At 36.5% G+C, this 16,840-nt stretch overlaps 1 protein-coding gene across 2 annotated transcripts in view; it reads left to right on the forward strand.

The window, feature by feature from the left end:
- The window catches only part of LOC149829096 (ATPase 11, plasma membrane-type-like), a 33,385-nt gene extending 17,065 nt beyond the window's left edge, over window positions 1-16,320 (forward strand). The window contains exons 1-21 of one of the 2 annotated variants that reach the window (XM_090017894.1): window positions 3,572-3,803; window positions 4,131-4,250; window positions 4,342-4,440; window positions 4,542-4,679; window positions 4,803-4,937; window positions 5,032-5,211; window positions 5,324-5,530; window positions 5,618-5,737; window positions 6,306-6,425; window positions 6,521-6,643; window positions 7,181-7,285; window positions 7,388-7,532; window positions 8,779-8,943; window positions 9,942-10,180; window positions 10,277-10,309; window positions 13,536-13,617; window positions 13,765-13,925; window positions 14,488-14,673; window positions 14,756-14,938; window positions 15,032-15,210; window positions 15,901-16,320. In XM_090017894.1, the coding sequence (XP_089874020.1) occupies window positions 3,750-3,803; window positions 4,131-4,250; window positions 4,342-4,440; window positions 4,542-4,679; window positions 4,803-4,937; window positions 5,032-5,211; window positions 5,324-5,530; window positions 5,618-5,737; window positions 6,306-6,425; window positions 6,521-6,643; window positions 7,181-7,285; window positions 7,388-7,532; window positions 8,779-8,943; window positions 9,942-10,180; window positions 10,277-10,309; window positions 13,536-13,617; window positions 13,765-13,925; window positions 14,488-14,673; window positions 14,756-14,938; window positions 15,032-15,210; window positions 15,901-15,997 (2,871 nt within the window). In that variant the 5' untranslated portion in view covers window positions 3,572-3,749 and the 3' untranslated portion in view covers window positions 15,998-16,320. Of the gene's footprint in view, window positions 1-3,571; window positions 3,804-4,130; window positions 4,251-4,341; window positions 4,441-4,541; window positions 4,680-4,802; window positions 4,938-5,031; window positions 5,212-5,323; window positions 5,531-5,617; window positions 5,738-6,305; window positions 6,426-6,520; window positions 6,644-7,180; window positions 7,286-7,387; window positions 7,533-8,778; window positions 8,944-9,941; window positions 10,181-10,276; window positions 10,310-13,535; window positions 13,618-13,764; window positions 13,926-14,487; window positions 14,674-14,755; window positions 14,939-15,031; window positions 15,211-15,900 lie in introns of those variants that run through there. The other variant, XM_090017893.1, reaches the window with a different exon arrangement.
- The last annotated feature ends 520 nt before the right edge of the window (window positions 16,321-16,840 follow it).

The raw sequence follows: 16,840 nt of genomic DNA on the forward strand, positions 1-16,840 counted from the left end.
TTTTTTATAATCAGTTTTAACCGCATCCCATTTGTGTAAAACCCCCAGGTTCTTTTCGCGCATAGGGGAGTATACCCAACTAGGGGGTGTCAATGGGCCTGGTTTACCTGGACCCAACCAAACCAAACCCTATAGGGTCTGGGTATGGTGATAAATAATTTGTTTTACGGGTTTGGTTCATGTTCTTATTGTGAAATTTGTGAAATTTTATGCTAGACCCAGACCTGACCCAAGTTCCGATTAAGACCCACAAAATTTCAATGTAAAAATGATAAAAAATATTGTTTTACGGGGTTTGGTTCATGTTCTTATTGGGTCCTGGTATTTTTTTTTTTAATGAACTTGATTAGACCCGGGTCTGGACTCAATACCATACCTGAAAATCTGGTTTCACTTGGGACCGAACCAAACCTGACCGGTTGACACCCCTGTACCCAACTTGGACCTTTTGGCAAGGAATGTTCACCTGTGGATTCTTAACTCATGATGTCTCTTCAACTGAGTGACTTTGAGTTGCTCAGAACCCCCTCAGTAGTTTTATACAATATTGTTAAAATCGGTTATGTGGGTTGCTTTCTCAGTGAATCAGTATTTTTTTTACCATTGGATGAAAAGTGTCATTAAAAAAATAAAAATACAATTAAAAATATTAAAAAAATCAATCATCTTTAAAATATGGGGTTGGGAGAGAGGGCTCTGTTTGTCTGGCAGGAGCAGTTAGTGCACGTTACCAACCCCAAATGGTATGGTTTTTTAACTGGTAGTGGTCTGCCTAGCCCCATCTGTAGAAAAAAAAACATTGGTTTTATATAACAGAGATTTGTTAGGAAGGGATTGCCTCGTTCAAAATTCCCAACCAACTTGGCAACATCCATGCTTACAAATATTGACATTTTTCTAAATATATCACACAAAAAACGTCATATTTTAGTTGCTGGGTTGGACAGTCAAAATGTTATGTAGTGTACAATCACAATATTATCTTTTAGGTGAAAATATTGGGATCATTATGTCAAAATCAATATTTTGGGAAAAGACCTTTTTATAGATAATTTTCTTGAAAATTTACGTTTATTATGCAAAACCAGAAATTATCCATTTGTCGTGATGTCATGTCTGCTGTTTGTTTGCCCTTTTGAACTTTTGTCTCTATGACAGCGCCTCCTAAAACATCGTTTTTAGTAGTGACCACTTGGGGGGCAAAGACAATCACACACTGTGACAAGCTTGAAGGTTAAGCAAACGTGGTATATATATAAGAACTCAACGTATTAGGCCTCATTTCTTGTTTTGCCCCATAGTTTTGAAGTGTTTTATGATACATGTGAACCATTAGATCTGTTTAGCATGCCCAATTTAGTGGGAATCCACTCTTTAATCATTTTTTTGGACAAAAAACATGTTTATATGATCACAAAAAAAAAATCTTTATACAGGTCAGATTCTGGTGATCCAAAAACCGGTTCTCACTAAACAAAACTTATACATCACATCTATGGTGTTAGATGTGAGAAAAGATACTAAAAAATATGATTTTGAAGGGGCAGAACCAGTGCATTACTCTCTCTTTCTATGTATATATACATGGTAACTGAAATATGTATGAACCATGACTTTCATAGATTTTTTTGTAAATCTAACCCTGCAATGCATCGTGGCCCATTTGCTTGGAATAGACTATTGGATCATCGTAATCAGATAAAAAATATGATTTTTTATGTTTGAATATTTACAAAAATTATTAACCGTTAATTTTCAAGCCTTAAAATATCCTTCTTATACATCCGAATCGGATGATCCACTAGTCTGTTTCTATAAAACCAAACATCTAGATCACATCAGTACTGCAAAAATTTAGAAAAAAAAAAAAACATATGAGAATCTTGGCACATATCAGTTTACATATTTTGCTGGTTTATATATTTCAGTTACCTATATATATTCTGATGATGAAAAACCCTCTCCCAAAATCGGATCACTTAGGGTGGTGCGTTTGAATGCCTCAGATCTCCAAGGCTTTGAAATCCAACCCCAAACCATTGGATTTCAATCCATGGCAGTTTCTTCTTTATCTCACAAAAATAAAGATTTCAAATCCCAGGTAGCATCAGATTTGAGATTTGACATCTAGTGTATGCAAAACCCTGGGTTTTACTGTCACATCAGCATGTTTGTGCCATATCAGATCCTCGGATCTGAAACACCCAATGGGTTTGGCATAGTGGAATGGAGCCTAGACCGTTTGACTGGCAGTTGTTTATTAGTAGCAATTCCAAATGTGGCCATGCATGTGAAAAACGTCCAAATGACCATGGCAGATGTCAATTTGGTATATTATTATTGTTATTTTATTTTTATTATTGATTAATATTATATATTTTGTTGCACACAAGTTTTATATATATATATATATATATATATATATATATATAGAGAGAGAGAGAGAGAGAGAGAGAGAGAATCACTGAAATATGAGAACTAAAAATATAGGCATTTTCAAAGCTTTTTGCAAATCCAACAATGTGGATGTGCTTGGCATGATGAATCTGCTAGGAATCAACCATTGGATTGTGTATTTTCAATGAAAAAATGTGAATTTTGATTAAGATTATGAGCCATTGATTTTAAAGCAATTAAAAATCTCATTTATGCATTAAAATTGGATGATTCAAGAGCAGGTTCTTATAAAACCAATCATGTAAATTACAGAGATTCAAGAGAAAAGAACAAAAAAATTATAAAAATAGCCGTTCACACATTAGTTATCATATTCTAGTACCTCTCTCTCTCTCTCTCTCTCTCTCTCTCTCTCTCTCTCTCGGTACGTAGAGGAATGCCTGTCACAAAAAAAATGTGAAAAAGGAGCCTCTTTTTTTACTGCCTCTAAAGACGCTAAAACATGCAAATAGGGCGGTTTAACATTTTGGCCAGCGCAATTGCGCACTAGAGATTATGCAACTATATATATATATATATATATATATATATATATATATATATATATATATATATATATATATATATATATATATATATATATATAAAAGCTTCTTTGGATTACAAGTGTTTGCATTGCTTGTTTAATATATAATTTTGTTAAAGGTTCACATTTGCTCGATTAAAAAACGAGTTCGTTTCTCGATTCCATTTTAACCCATATGGGTCTACAATTTCATTCACGCTTAGATCTATAGCCAACCCTGACCAAAGTGGGGTGGGCAGATTATTAAACCTGATTAAAAAGTGGGCGTGTTCAAGACATAACCCGTCTATACCCACTTGATTTATGCCCAAACCCATTATCTCATTCAGGCTAGAATTTTCATCATACGTAACTGGGTCAGGTATGGAGCCATTTTTTTTTACCTGTTTAAAAAATGGACATGATAAAACCCGAACCGAACCAATGCAGTTACACCCCTAAGTATGCCAAACCTGCATCTGGGCTCGTGAACGAACCAACAAGGCGGCTGATTAGGGTTACAATCACCATACATGGATCGGTTCCCACTGAGATCCAATCCATTTACACTTTTTTTTTTGAAAAAGTAGTCTTTATAAAAGGTCACTTGATGCATCACTACTTTATGGTATGCTGGGAATCATAAACTTTAGAAACGCAAACGACCCCGCCATACGCATCCATAGCAAGGGAAAAAATTAGTTGGTCGACTTCAAACGGCTATTTTGTGATATGGGTGTTTGATTTCTTGATGGTTCTTGTGATTTCTTAGGAGTAACTAGTGGAAATGGGGGATAAGGGCGAGGTTTTGGAGGCCGTTGTCAAGGAGGCAGTCGATTTGGTACTTAATTTTTTTTGGTTGCTTCATTTGTTTCATTTTTGGTCTCGAAGACTTGTTTCTTCTTCTTTCTTTGTTGTCAAGGAGGCAGTCGATTTGGTACTTAATTTTTTTGGTTGCTTCATTTGTTTCATTTTTGGTCTTGAAGACTTGTTTCTTCTTTTTTCTTTGTTGTCAAGGAGGCAGTCGATTTGGTACTTAATTTTTTTGGTTGCTTCATTTGTTTCATTTTTGGTCTTGAAGACTTGTTTCTTCTTCTTTCTTTCCCAGAAAATTTCTTGTATGGTCTTTTCTTCTTAATCTGTTATGAGCTGTGGGTGGTGTTTGTAGGAGAACATACCCATCGAAGAGGTTTTTGAGAACTTGAGGTGTACTAAAGAGGGCTTGACTAGCGATGGTGCCAAAGAGAGATTGGAAATTTTTGGACAAAACAAACTCGAGGAAAAGAAGGTAACCATGTTCTTCTTCTTTCTTTTACTTTTTCGTCTTCTAGGATTCTTCTTTGAAAATTTTTCTTATTTTCTGTGGTGGTTTTGTTCAGGAAAGCAAATTTTTGAAGTTCTTGGGATTTATGTGGAACCCTCTATCATGGGTTATGGAAGCAGCTGCTATCATGGCTATTGCTCTAGCTAATGGAGGAGTAAGCAATTGCTGATTCAGTGCGCCATTTTCTTTTTCTTCATTGAGAAGTGGGTCTTTCTTCTTGCGTTTTGTCACTCTTTCTTGGGTGTTTTTGTTTAGGGGAAGCCTCCTGATTGGCAAGATTTTGTGGGCATCATAACCCTTCTTCTCATCAATTCAACCATAAGCTTCATCGAGGAAAACAATGCTGGAAATGCGGCCGCTGCGCTCATGGCTCGTCTCGCCCCCAAGGCGAAGGTAATGCTTCCCCTCCATTGTTCTTGCACTCTGCACCATCGCCCTTTATGTATGTTTTCTCTTCTTCAACGGGTTCAAAATTGAAAGGTAATTTGAAAATCTTACTTGATCTTGGTGGTATAGGTCCTAAGAGATGGGCGATGGAGCGAGGAAGAATCTTCCGTTTTGGTTCCAGGGGACATAATCAGTATAAAACTGGGCGATATCATCCCTGCTGATGCCCGCCTTCTTGAAGGAGATCCATTGAAGATTGATCAGGTAGTCCTTGTGTCCTTGTTGGTTATGAGAATTTCTACCTTATCTTTCAGTATAATTCATTTACGAAGACTTAATTTGTTGGCGTGGTTTATAGTCTGCACTTACTGGAGAGTCCTTGCCAGTAACCAAAACCCCCGGAGATGGGGTTTACTCTGGTTCCACTTGCAAGCAAGGAGAGATTGAAGCAGTTGTTATTGCTACTGGTGTTCATACATTCTTTGGGAAAGCTGCTCATCTTGTCGATACCACGAATCAAGTCGGTCACTTCCAGAAGGTATTGGTGATACCAGACAATTCACATTCCTCTCTGTTTTCTTTCCCTGCTTTTTGATTGGTTGTGTTGGTTTTTTTGTTCGTCTGATTTTTGAGGTATTTCATGCTGTTAGGTGTTGACTGCAATTGGGAATTTCTGTATATGTTCGATTGCGGTGGGCATGATAATAGAGATAATTGTCATGTATCCTATTCAAGATCGCAAATATCGTCCAGGGATAGATAATCTTTTGGTGTTACTGATTGGTGGAATTCCGATTGCCATGCCCACTGTTTTGTCGGTTACGATGGCGATAGGATCACACCGCCTGTCTCAGCAGGTTGGCTTTAGTAAGCAAATATTTTTGTGCTTTGCTTTCTTGGTGTGGATTAATTGCTCTCCTGTGCTAAGATATGTGGTAATGCAGGGTGCAATTACGAAGAGAATGACAGCAATTGAAGAAATGGCAGGGATGGATGTGCTCTGCAGTGACAAGACCGGGACACTAACATTGAATAAGCTTACAGTTGACAAGAATTTGATTGAGGTTGATTTTGAAAATGCAAAATGATAGAAACAAAGGGTTCCACTTTTTATTTTTGTCATGTTCCCTCTTTTTCTTTGAAGCATGTGTAATGAAACAAGCGGAAATACAAATAGAAGACCCACAAGGGGATTACAACAAACAATAGAAATTACACAAGCAATAGTCCACTATGGGACAATACAACATTCAAGTGAGATCAATCACAAAGGCACAATATGTGCATACGCAAGCCACAAAGGGCACACACAATACGTAAAAAATAAATATCTTTGTTATGAAAAATGCTTAGAAAGCATCAAGTTACACAATAGGGGAGAGCCCTATTTATAAGCAAAAGAAGAGGTAAAGGGGGCAGCCCAACTAGTGGTTGGGCTAGCTCCCAACAACTAGTCGGGGCTGTCCCAACAGTCATATTGTACACAAATATTAAAAAAGAATAAATAGAATAAAAAATACAAAAAGAAATAACAAAGACCCCTAGTGGGTCGACTCAGTTTACATATACGGAAAAGAAAATATATATATAACAGCATGCTCCTGCCCTGTTGTAATGTTTGAACATACTCAGCTGTTTGCAAAAGAAGTGGACAAGGAAACAGTCATTCTAATGGCTGCAAGAGCTTCTCGAACCGAAAATCAAGATGCCATTGACACAGCCATTGTGAATATGCTAGCTGATCCGAAGGAGGTAGTGCAATTCTCTTTGTTTACCTCCTCAGTTTCACTCCTTTTTTATTTCATTTGGTTTGTTCTAGCATTCATTTGTTTGCTTTTATGAAAAAGGCAAGAGCGGGCATTCAAGAAGTTCATTTTCTCCCATTTAACCCAACCGACAAACGAACTGCACTAACATATATTGATAGTGAAGGGAGAATGCATCGAGTTAGCAAGGGTGCACCTGAACAGGTATTTTCTTGTTTAGCCTGTTTTTTGTAATGAATTTTGCTTAAGCTGGCATTGGTGGTCAAAAGGTCCGTGTTGATTTTTTTGTGCATGCTTCTCTCCCCTAACACCTTGCAGTGTGGACGACGAATGGACAGATTTTTCAATGTTTCAGGAGGTTTCTGCTTAATCTGAATCTGCAGATGGTTTAACCATTGCTTGTTTACTAGAAAACATGCTCTGGATTGAATTATTTCAATGAGAAAACCTGAAAATTTTTATTGTAAAATTTAGATGGAATATGGACTGTTGATTTTTGGATTCCTTTATAAATATGAATAAAACTGTAAACATAAAATTCTCTAATCTAATACATGGTCTCCACTTACAAAACATGTGATAAAAACATTGAAAACAAAAACTCTCCTTTCTCTGTCCAAACCATAAGTTATTAGGAGGGACCAAGTACTTTATATATATATATATATATATATATATATATATATATATATATATATATATATATAATCCTTGTTTTTGACACATTGACTGCAATATTAGATTCTTAACATGGCGCACAATAGATCAGAAATTGAACGAAGAGTTCATGCTATAATTGACAAGTTTGCGGAACGTGGACTTCGATCGCTTGCTGTTGCATATCAGGTACCATAATGGGACCACTTCTCTTTTTTTCTGTGTAAACTTTATGACATAATTCTACTATGCACAACATTTTTGGCAATCTGATTTGGTATTTTTGTTCAGGAAGTTCCAGAGGGCAGTAAGGAGAGTCCAGGAGGACCTTGGCAATTTATTGGTCTGATGCCTCTGTTTGACCCTCCTAGACATGATAGTGCAGAAACAATCAGAAGGGCACTCAATCTTGGTGTTAATGTTAAAATGATCACAGGTATGTTTTGTCAATTAAGTTCACACACTTCTGTTCATCTTTTACTGTTAATCTGCTATCAAGTAATCTTTTGTGGTGGGTGTATTAGTGGTAAAAGAAATACATGATTTGCTTGTATCCTGTGGATGTTTGGTGTTCAAAATGAAAACATTAATATTCTAACATGTTTAATATTATGACCTGCAACAGTTGTTTCTCTAATTAAATGTTCTATGCATGCTCCCTATGTGCTAGACCTAAAATTGATTCTTTTCAAAAAGGGTTTTCATTACCACATTTTAGTAGATTGATGGGGAAAATGTAGATTCCACTGTTAAATAATGTCCTGCAAAGTTTGAACTTTTGCTGAAACCGACATGCTTGTTGACCTTGGGGTTTAAAACCACGTTCATAACATGAAGATTATGCTATCAATTTCCTGTCATTTGGTTGTTTTACTTTCACTTCTATCTGTATAAATAGCTCTACATTTTCAGTATAAATATTTTGAGTTGGACTATTATCAAGTGTATGCTATATGGACGTACCATCATTACATATTCCATTTAGCTGATATATGTTTTGTAAGTGGTTAATAAAGTTTAGTATTTCCAATGCTATTCCAACTTGGCAAGTATAGCATTTGTGAGGATTATTTACGAATGATATCAACATACTTATTCATTTCTGCAATTTGTGTTGGATTTTGATAGTTGTGGACCTCTGTTTTTCTTTGGCATGTCAAGAGCTTTGTTTCATACTTATAACTGATTTCTGTATCCAGCCTAAGCTTGTGGGTATGTCTGTGAACCTGTGAAACCTTTTCTCTCCTGGAAAGCAGACAAAATTCCTCCAAATTAGTGTTTCATAGTTGGTCAGATGAGAAATTTTTTCCTGTGAAAATATTTCTCCACCTATCCTTCTGAGGAAGCAATTCACAGGCTACTTCCCAGGTCAGAAATTGACACACAGGTTTGCAAACATGCCATGTGTTTTTACAAGTTGATCCCTAGAAAAGCATGGCAATTCTGTATGAAAGCAATGTAACCTTTAGAATTCCTATGTTTTTTATCATTAGAAAGAGTATGGTGGTTCTGCATGTGTGCTTTGTAACCTTTACAAACTGTATATGCAAATGACTTCTTTTTACATCAACCTTGTGTCTAAGTGGAAAAATGTTGAAATCTTTATAATTTATTCTTTGGAAAGCCTGTATGTTCTACATAAACACAGTGTTTTATCAATGAATCTTGCAAACATTTTTCAGGGGATCAACTTGCAATTGCTAAGGAGACAGGGCGCCGCTTGGGAATGGGAACAAACATGTATCCATCTTCTTCATTGCTTGGCCAACACAAGGATGAGTCAATTGCTGCTTTGCCTATTGATGAGCTGATTGAGAAAGCCGATGGCTTTGCTGGTGTCTTTCCAGGTATTTGTTTCTCATCTTTATTCTTCTGGGTTCTAGTAGAAATAAAGTATAATTTAGGTCTCTCTCTCTCTCTCTATATATATATATATATGTATATATATAGAGACACACACAAGTACAATAGTACCTACTCTCCGGTAAATGGGTGTGTAAGCAGGTCGGATTCAGTTCAGATGTGGGCATTACCAAATCTGACTAATTGGATGTGCCCTAATCAGAGTCAGATTCGTATTTGGCCACAAATGTAAAAAAAAAATCAAACCAAATCTGACCCGAAATCTACTAGAATATACAGTTTCGATCAGACCTGTTTGTAGTGCATATCAGAAATTTTTCTCACCTTTATCACAAGCATATGAGCAGGTGTGTGGTAACTCTCATGCCTCAAGGGAAGCTTTATTTCCTCTGTACTCATAACCCGAGTCCGAATTCGAATTTGTATCTGATTGGATTCTACAAAATTGTGTCCAAACCCATTTTTCAATTGGATTCAAAAAAAATTTACCTAGCCTGAGCAGTCGGGTTCAAGTCAGTTGGATATCCTACCAAAGCCCATACTGTTGGCATCCCTATTAGTAGACCTCATTGATTTTCTAACAATTGATTTAATGCTTCATGGATTGGACCCTGCAGATTTGATCTCTATAGTTTAGTTAGAAAAAAATGGTGTCTATCACGATATTATGACATTTGTGCCATTTTTTAAAACTATGATCCATGGCCTAAAACACATCGAAATTTCATGATTCCAAAGCTTGGTTTTTTATGTCAAAACAACTAGATCAAAAGCATGTTTCCTAGTAAACAACCATGATAAAGATGCCCATAGGTTTTGCTTAAGTGGATAACACTTGCAACAACACTTCCTACTAGGCAGTACAGTACCTAGCATTATCACCAAATGTTTTGCTCATATATGTATGCATGTGCATAGGTTTGTGTTATTCTTTTCTGATTTGTTGTACTTAATCTCTTTTGTTATTTCTGATTTGTTCCAGAGCATAAATATGAGATAGTAAAACGCTTGCAAGCAAGAAAACACATTTGTGGAATGACTGGTGATGGAGTGAATGATGCGCCTGCATTAAAGAAGGCAGATATTGGGATTGCTGTTGCTGATGCAACCGATGCAGCTCGTAGTGCCTCTGACATTGTTCTAACTGAACCTGGTTTAAGCGTCATAATTAGTGCTGTACTAACTAGTCGTGCAATCTTCCAGAGGATGAAAAATTATACAGTATGTTGTGCATAAGTCTCTTCATCAGATGCTTTTGTTCCTTTACTTTTACGTACACATGCAGCTTTCTTATTTGTGCTGGTTTATTGATTGCAGATTTATGCGGTTTCCATTACCATACGTATTGTGGTGGGTGGTCTGCTACAATCATTACTGTTTTTCTTTTACACGATCTGCTCATTTCACTGTTTTGTGCAAAATATACTAGATTTCTTGTCTTTTTGCAAGTTTGACTCCATTTTATTTTGCAAAATGTCATTGTACAGGTCAACCTAATTAAGAGAAAGAGCTACATATCTATAATCTAGCAAGGCAGCATCAAGATCTGCTGTGTGCGAAATTGAAATAATAGAAGATTAAGAGTATTTTACAACAAATAAAAGATAAATCTGAATGCATGAGATTCTTGCGAATGAAGTATTAAGTATTCATCAACTGAGGAGAATATCTCTCTATTCATGTTCACTGTATTCTAGTAGGCAATGTCACATGGATACTTCATTTTGGCTCCCGTTCTTTATCTCCTTATATACTAGTCATATTGAAAACTTCATAAAAATGTCTGTATCCCCATATCCACAGCCATTATCCATGTGACATAGCTAGTGACCTGGTAGCACTTCTGGTGTATCATCTTGTTGAATTGTAAATTATGTCACAAATATGATATTTGGAAACAGCATTGATATTTTTACCAAGATTTTTGATATATAGAATCTTTGGGTTGTCCCAATATTTTTGAAATGCCATGAAGTTAGAATTTATAATTGTATTATCATGATGCAATAAAAATAATACTGCAAACCTCTTCTCTTCTCAAAAGAAAAAAAAATCCTAATATTCTCCTGAAATTTGGAACAATATATTTTTCTGGTAATTCCTTGTTCTTTAACTTTCAAGGCATTTCCCTGAAGTATTCCTGTGAATTTAAAAAAAAAATCTCCTAGGGCGATTACTTGCTGAGTTGTTATTGAGCGCCATGGTGGTTGTTGTTGTTGTAGCTTATAAACTAAGATAACTGTGTTCATTCTGGTTAGAAGAACGGCCACTTTTTGTAGCAAAGCAAAACATGTTTAAATAAGAAGCAACCTAAAAGTAATTAAAATACCTGAAGACTGGAAAGTATTAAAATCAAACTGGATTCCATAATAAAAAAGGTGGGAGATAAATCTTTACAAGAATAAAGTCAGGCACACTTATCAAAAAAGGGGAAACAAAAATTTGACTCCTATAGTCGGTTGTTGTTGTCTTTTCTTCCTCACCTTTTGGAATTAATTGCTACTCTCAAGGATCTTTATCACTCTAAGTTTCAACCAAAGCTGGCTTCTAATAATTTGGTGTCTAAAGCTCCCAAAAGTTTGGAAATATTTTGGGTAGTCATTTGCATTTTCACCTTTCAAGCCTCCAAAGTTGACTTCCAATAGATTTGGTGTCTAAGGCTTCCAAAAGTTTGTTGAAGTATTTTTGAGCAGTCATTTGCATTTTCACCTTGTCCAGTTCAGTGGCTTACTCAGGATAGATGTGACTTACTACTGCTGATCTAGATGGCCTGGCCTATTTAATCACTTACAAAGAGATGAATGCTTTGTACCTATGCAACACAGACTCTTCTAAAAGGTCAACGCACCCATGTCATACCCGTGCCCGTGGGAGTGCGATACTTGGACACAACTTCTGCAGTGTTAGGTGTGGTCAACTGCACTGGGATTCGTTTCTGTCCAAAACTAGACTCGGTTAACCTTAATCGACTCCAGTTTTATGTATAGTTTATAGTTTATACTTAAATACAATGTTGTAATTATCGTAATGTATCATATGATACGGTACGATATGTATCATTACTATAGGCAACAACAATACGATACACACTCATATCACGATACAAGTGTGTATAGTATCTATATCGGGTGTATTGTACCGTATTGTAATCGACGCACTTTAAAAATAGCCGAAACTTTTTTTTCGTTTTAAAGTCTTCTTGAGGGTCTACTTCGTCATTTGTATAGAGGCCATTAGTGAGGTATATACACACCCTAGTATTGGGAAACGACTCAACAACTATCGATAGATCGCACTATCAATAGATCGAAAAAACAAAAATGGGAAGAGGAGAAAGAAATCAACCACACAAAGAACAAGGATTTTACGTGGTTTGGCAAGAGTTGCCTACGTTTACAACTGCACTAAGATCCACTATTAAGATTGAGATACACACACCTTACCAAAGATGAATTGCCCTCTTTAAATACAAGGAGTCTAGGGCAACTTACTTTGGGTGAAATTACAAAACGATCCTTCAAAAATTCTATCAAGGTAGAAATTAATCTTCGCACTCCTCCAACACTTAGAAGTCGTGAGAGCGATTTGGGGGTGCCGATCGCAATGGAGAGGGCTTTTGGGGTTTGATCAAGTAAGAGTGCATTTCCACCCTTTTTTACTCATGGAAACGGGTTAAGGTAAAAAATCCATATTCTTTGCTTCTTATTGAGTTTTTGGGTAAAATGACATCACATGATCCAGTATGGAAATGGGACACTCAAGTAATGAGTGAAAATCGAGTGAGACTATTGCCATAATATTTTTTGGGTGGTATCTCTCGGTTGAAGCATCATTTAGCATGAACACATCTCAATGTTGCGGCCTAAATGTTAAGGAATTTGTTGGATGCCGTGAAATGGCAATGCCAACAATTACCCACTGGTCTGAGAGAAAAAAGACAAAAAAAAGAAATGAGTGTGGCAGAAATGGGGTATGCACAGACCTAGAAAGACGTGTATAATGAAGATGTGCAACCCTGAGATGATGTGTATGACGAAGATGAGACATAAATGTTTCATATGTGATTTTATGGTTGTATTTTGTGCAATTCAGCATTGTTTCATGTGTTATGTTTTTTTTAGAATTTTTGCTAATTTTTTGATTTTTTTTTTTTTTTGGAATTTATTTATTAAAATTTTGATTTCTTATGATACAATATGTATCTTATTTTGGGCCCGACAGATACGTGTAATGATACAATACTTACAACCTTGCTTAAATACACACACACACACGCTATATATATATATATATATATATATATATATATATATATATATATATATATATATATATGTGCACCCTTGCACCCAATTTTTTTGAAACTGTCGTGTCACACCCTTTGCACCCGCATCTGCACCCACACTTATGTGACATAGGTTTGAACCAGGCAAAAGAATCATACGTTTGTTTATTTAAGGGAATCTTTGTTTATGATCATCTGAGAGTACGTGTTCCAGAATATCACAAACGTTTTGTTTCCTGTATGTTTTGCAATACTGAATCTGATATCTTACATCTGAGTCCTTTTGCACAGCTCGGTTTCATGTTGTTGGCACTCTTATGGAAATTTGACTTCCCTCCATTTATGGTCCTGATCATTGCCATCCTCAATGATGGTTAGTGTCCTCTACCTAATAAGTGTTCATCTCTTATGAACTTTACATGCCTTTGTTTTGTAATTTTGATGATTAGTGTGACTATTTGAGAGATGATAGTTTGCCAGTCTTGTGAAAAAAATAAAGTTGCTGCCTTCATTGGAACAGGTACAATTATGACAATATCGAAGGATAGGGTGAAGCCATCTCCTCTTCCAGACAGCTGGAAGCTGGCTGAGATTTTTGCAACTGGTATTATTCTCGGCAGTTACCTGGCTATGATGACTGTGATTTTCTTCTGGGCAGCTTATAAGACCGACTTCTTTCCGGTATGATGAAATCTTTTGGAATTATTGTGTGTCCTACATTCCAACCTCATGATACTATTGTTGTTCTGTGATATTTGTGGTATCTGGATTAAAACAAACTGCACCTGTACTGAATGCAGCACTATTATTCTGACTGACCGAATGTTAGGGTTGATAAATCTTATGTAGCATGCAATATAAAGTGTTCAACAATGTCCAAGATATCTTTGTGTCTTGATTACATGATATTTTTATTATTTTTCAATTCATAAATATGCAGTGATGACTATTCTCAATGTAGATCTTCAGTTGTGTGACTTACGACCTGCTTCATTTGAACATCTCATATTATCATTCTCATTGCTTTCAGGCTTTCATGTATGTAGTCATATATACTGGCTATCGGAAATTAATGGAAATCTCTGTCGACTTTTCCTAGCCTAGAAAGCAATAATATATTGAATAAAATTCACAAATGTGATGGAGACTAACATTTTCAAGGCATGAATTTCAGTAGTTGCTTATGACGTGCTCTAAGATTTCAGGTTTCATCAACTTTTTAACTGATGCATTTGTTCTGCAGAGAATTTTTCATGTTTCAAGTCTTCAAGACACTGCTCAAGATGATTTTAGAAAGCTTGCGTCAGCAATTTATCTTCAAGTCAGTACAGTCAGTCAAGCTCTTATATTTGTGACACGATCTAGGAGTTGGTCCTTTGTTGAGCGCCCTGGCTTGTTGCTTGTGGCTGCTTTTGTTATCGCCCAGCTGGTGAGTAATGTGAACTCATTTCTCCAGATTCTTTAAGTATTTGAACTGCAGCAACTAGTTATTGAATGTACCATTCGTGCAGGTCGCTACCTTGATTTCAGTATATGCAAACTGGGGTTTTGCAGCTATTGAAGGAATTGGCTGGGGATGGGCTGGTGTTGTTTGGCTTTATAACATCATCTTCTACATCCCTCTTGATTTTATCAAGTTCACCATCCGTTATGCTCTGAGCGGGAGGGCATGGGATCTTGTTCTTGAGCAGAGGGTATGCTTTCTTGACAACATGATCATAGTTGATACTTTTTGCTCTTCCACATGGACGTTGTCTAAACTTGCGCATATGATTTTTGGTCTACAGATTGCTTTTACAAGGCAGAAAGATTTTGGAAAGGAGGCAAGGGAACTTAAGTGGGCGCATGCTCAGAGAACTCTGCATGGATTGCATACTTCCGATACCAAGATGTTCAGTGACAGGACCAATTTCACAGACCTCAATCCGATGGCCGAAGAGGCAAAACGACGTGCTGAGATTGCAAGGTTGGTCTTTGTTTGGTCTTTGTTTTCTGAAGCAATAAGGTCTCATAAGATATTTATTATTTGAGGTTTCATTACGGCCACTATCTGCTATTAAAGATTGAGAAGATACCTAAATCACATGTTTTTTGTGTTTTTAAATTCTTGATACCTTAGTGAAAAGAATTAAAGAAACCTACTAAGAGCCTGTTTGTTTCACAAGGTGGGGAAGGAAGTACCTTTTGTAGTGGAAGGCACTCCCCTTGAGAAACAATCGAGCTGCTATGGACCCCCACTTTTTCGTGGAAAAATGTTTCCCTAGCGGGGTCTCTTGTTTCACACCCCACTTTCATGTGAAAGGCGTCTATGAAAATAGTGCTCTTTCCCACCTAGGTTGAAACAAGCGCCAAGCAGGAAAGTGCAAGTAGGGCCAACCCTAAAAAAATCTTTGATGTTTTGCATAATTTTCTTTTCTTTTTTAATGTCGTTCTGACCTATGAATATTAATACAAATAAAGGGTTTACTGTTGATCCTGCAGCATTGAATTCTAGCAGTTTTAAGCGGCCTTTCTTGGTCTCCGTTTAAGAAATCTTGCTTCCTTTTTGTTAGAGAGAGAGAGAGAGAGAGAGAGATGAATATTTATGGGATGATTGTTGAGTTGGGGTGATGGAGAATGAATGGTCATCTTTATCTTTTCCTGATTTCTTGTGCAGGTTAAGAGAACTGTGCACACTGAAGGGGCATGTGGAGTCTGTGGTGAGGTTAAAGGGCCTGGACATTGACACAATTCAGCAAGCTTACACTGTCTGAGTGCCCTTCTGAAGAGGCCCCATACTGATTGGCTTGTAATTCTTCTGTACTGCTACATATACAAATATAAATTTTATATGATTAGGTTGTATGTAGTTATTCCATAACTTCATGTTATGTTTTTCACCCTGTTGGTTCAAGGGTGAGGTTTTTCTGTACCATTTTGATTTTGTGGGGTGGAGAGGTCAGCCTTTTCACTGGAATCTGCCTCCTTGTCCTGCCCCACAAGTGGGGACGTTTGGGGAACCGGGCATGTTGTGTACTTCCCTTCTGTATCTAGTATCTACTGGTAATATGGCTTCATCTTCTTTTTTTTTTTAGAATTTTCCATAATTGTATCTACCTTATTGACAATACTCAGAACCTTCGATACCTTGTTTATTTTTAGAAATGTTAAGACAAATACACTCTTCCGTCATGTGATTACGATGGTTGGCAAAAATATAACAGAAAATGACCGTGCACTGTACGACAAAAAATGGCATGTTTCTCAAAATATCCTACATTTTGCAAAATCTGCCCCAATGTCCAAAATTGCAGATACCGAACTTATTTAAGACCTTTTACCCTTTGCACTAGCGAACCTCTTGAGGTTTGCAAGATATATCGGTACGTTCAGATATCATACTCTCACTAAAAAGTAAATTTGTACGATAATTGTGTGACCTCACTAATATCATATAAAGAAAATTGTGAATCTGGATAGTTTTTATCTCAACAAAGGAGATTCACAATAAAACATGCGTATATTCTTCAGTTAACAACACCAATGTTCTACTTCAGAAAGTTTGGCCTATGCATTTGTGGATCCAACAATTTGTGCCTAGGTCATGAAAAACTCTT

This window comes from Nuphar pumila, chromosome 9, assembly GCF_984573655.1.
Source record: "Nuphar pumila chromosome 9, dmNupPumi1.hap1.1, whole genome shotgun sequence".
Classification (NCBI taxonomy): Eukaryota; Viridiplantae; Streptophyta; class Magnoliopsida; order Nymphaeales; family Nymphaeaceae; genus Nuphar; species Nuphar pumila.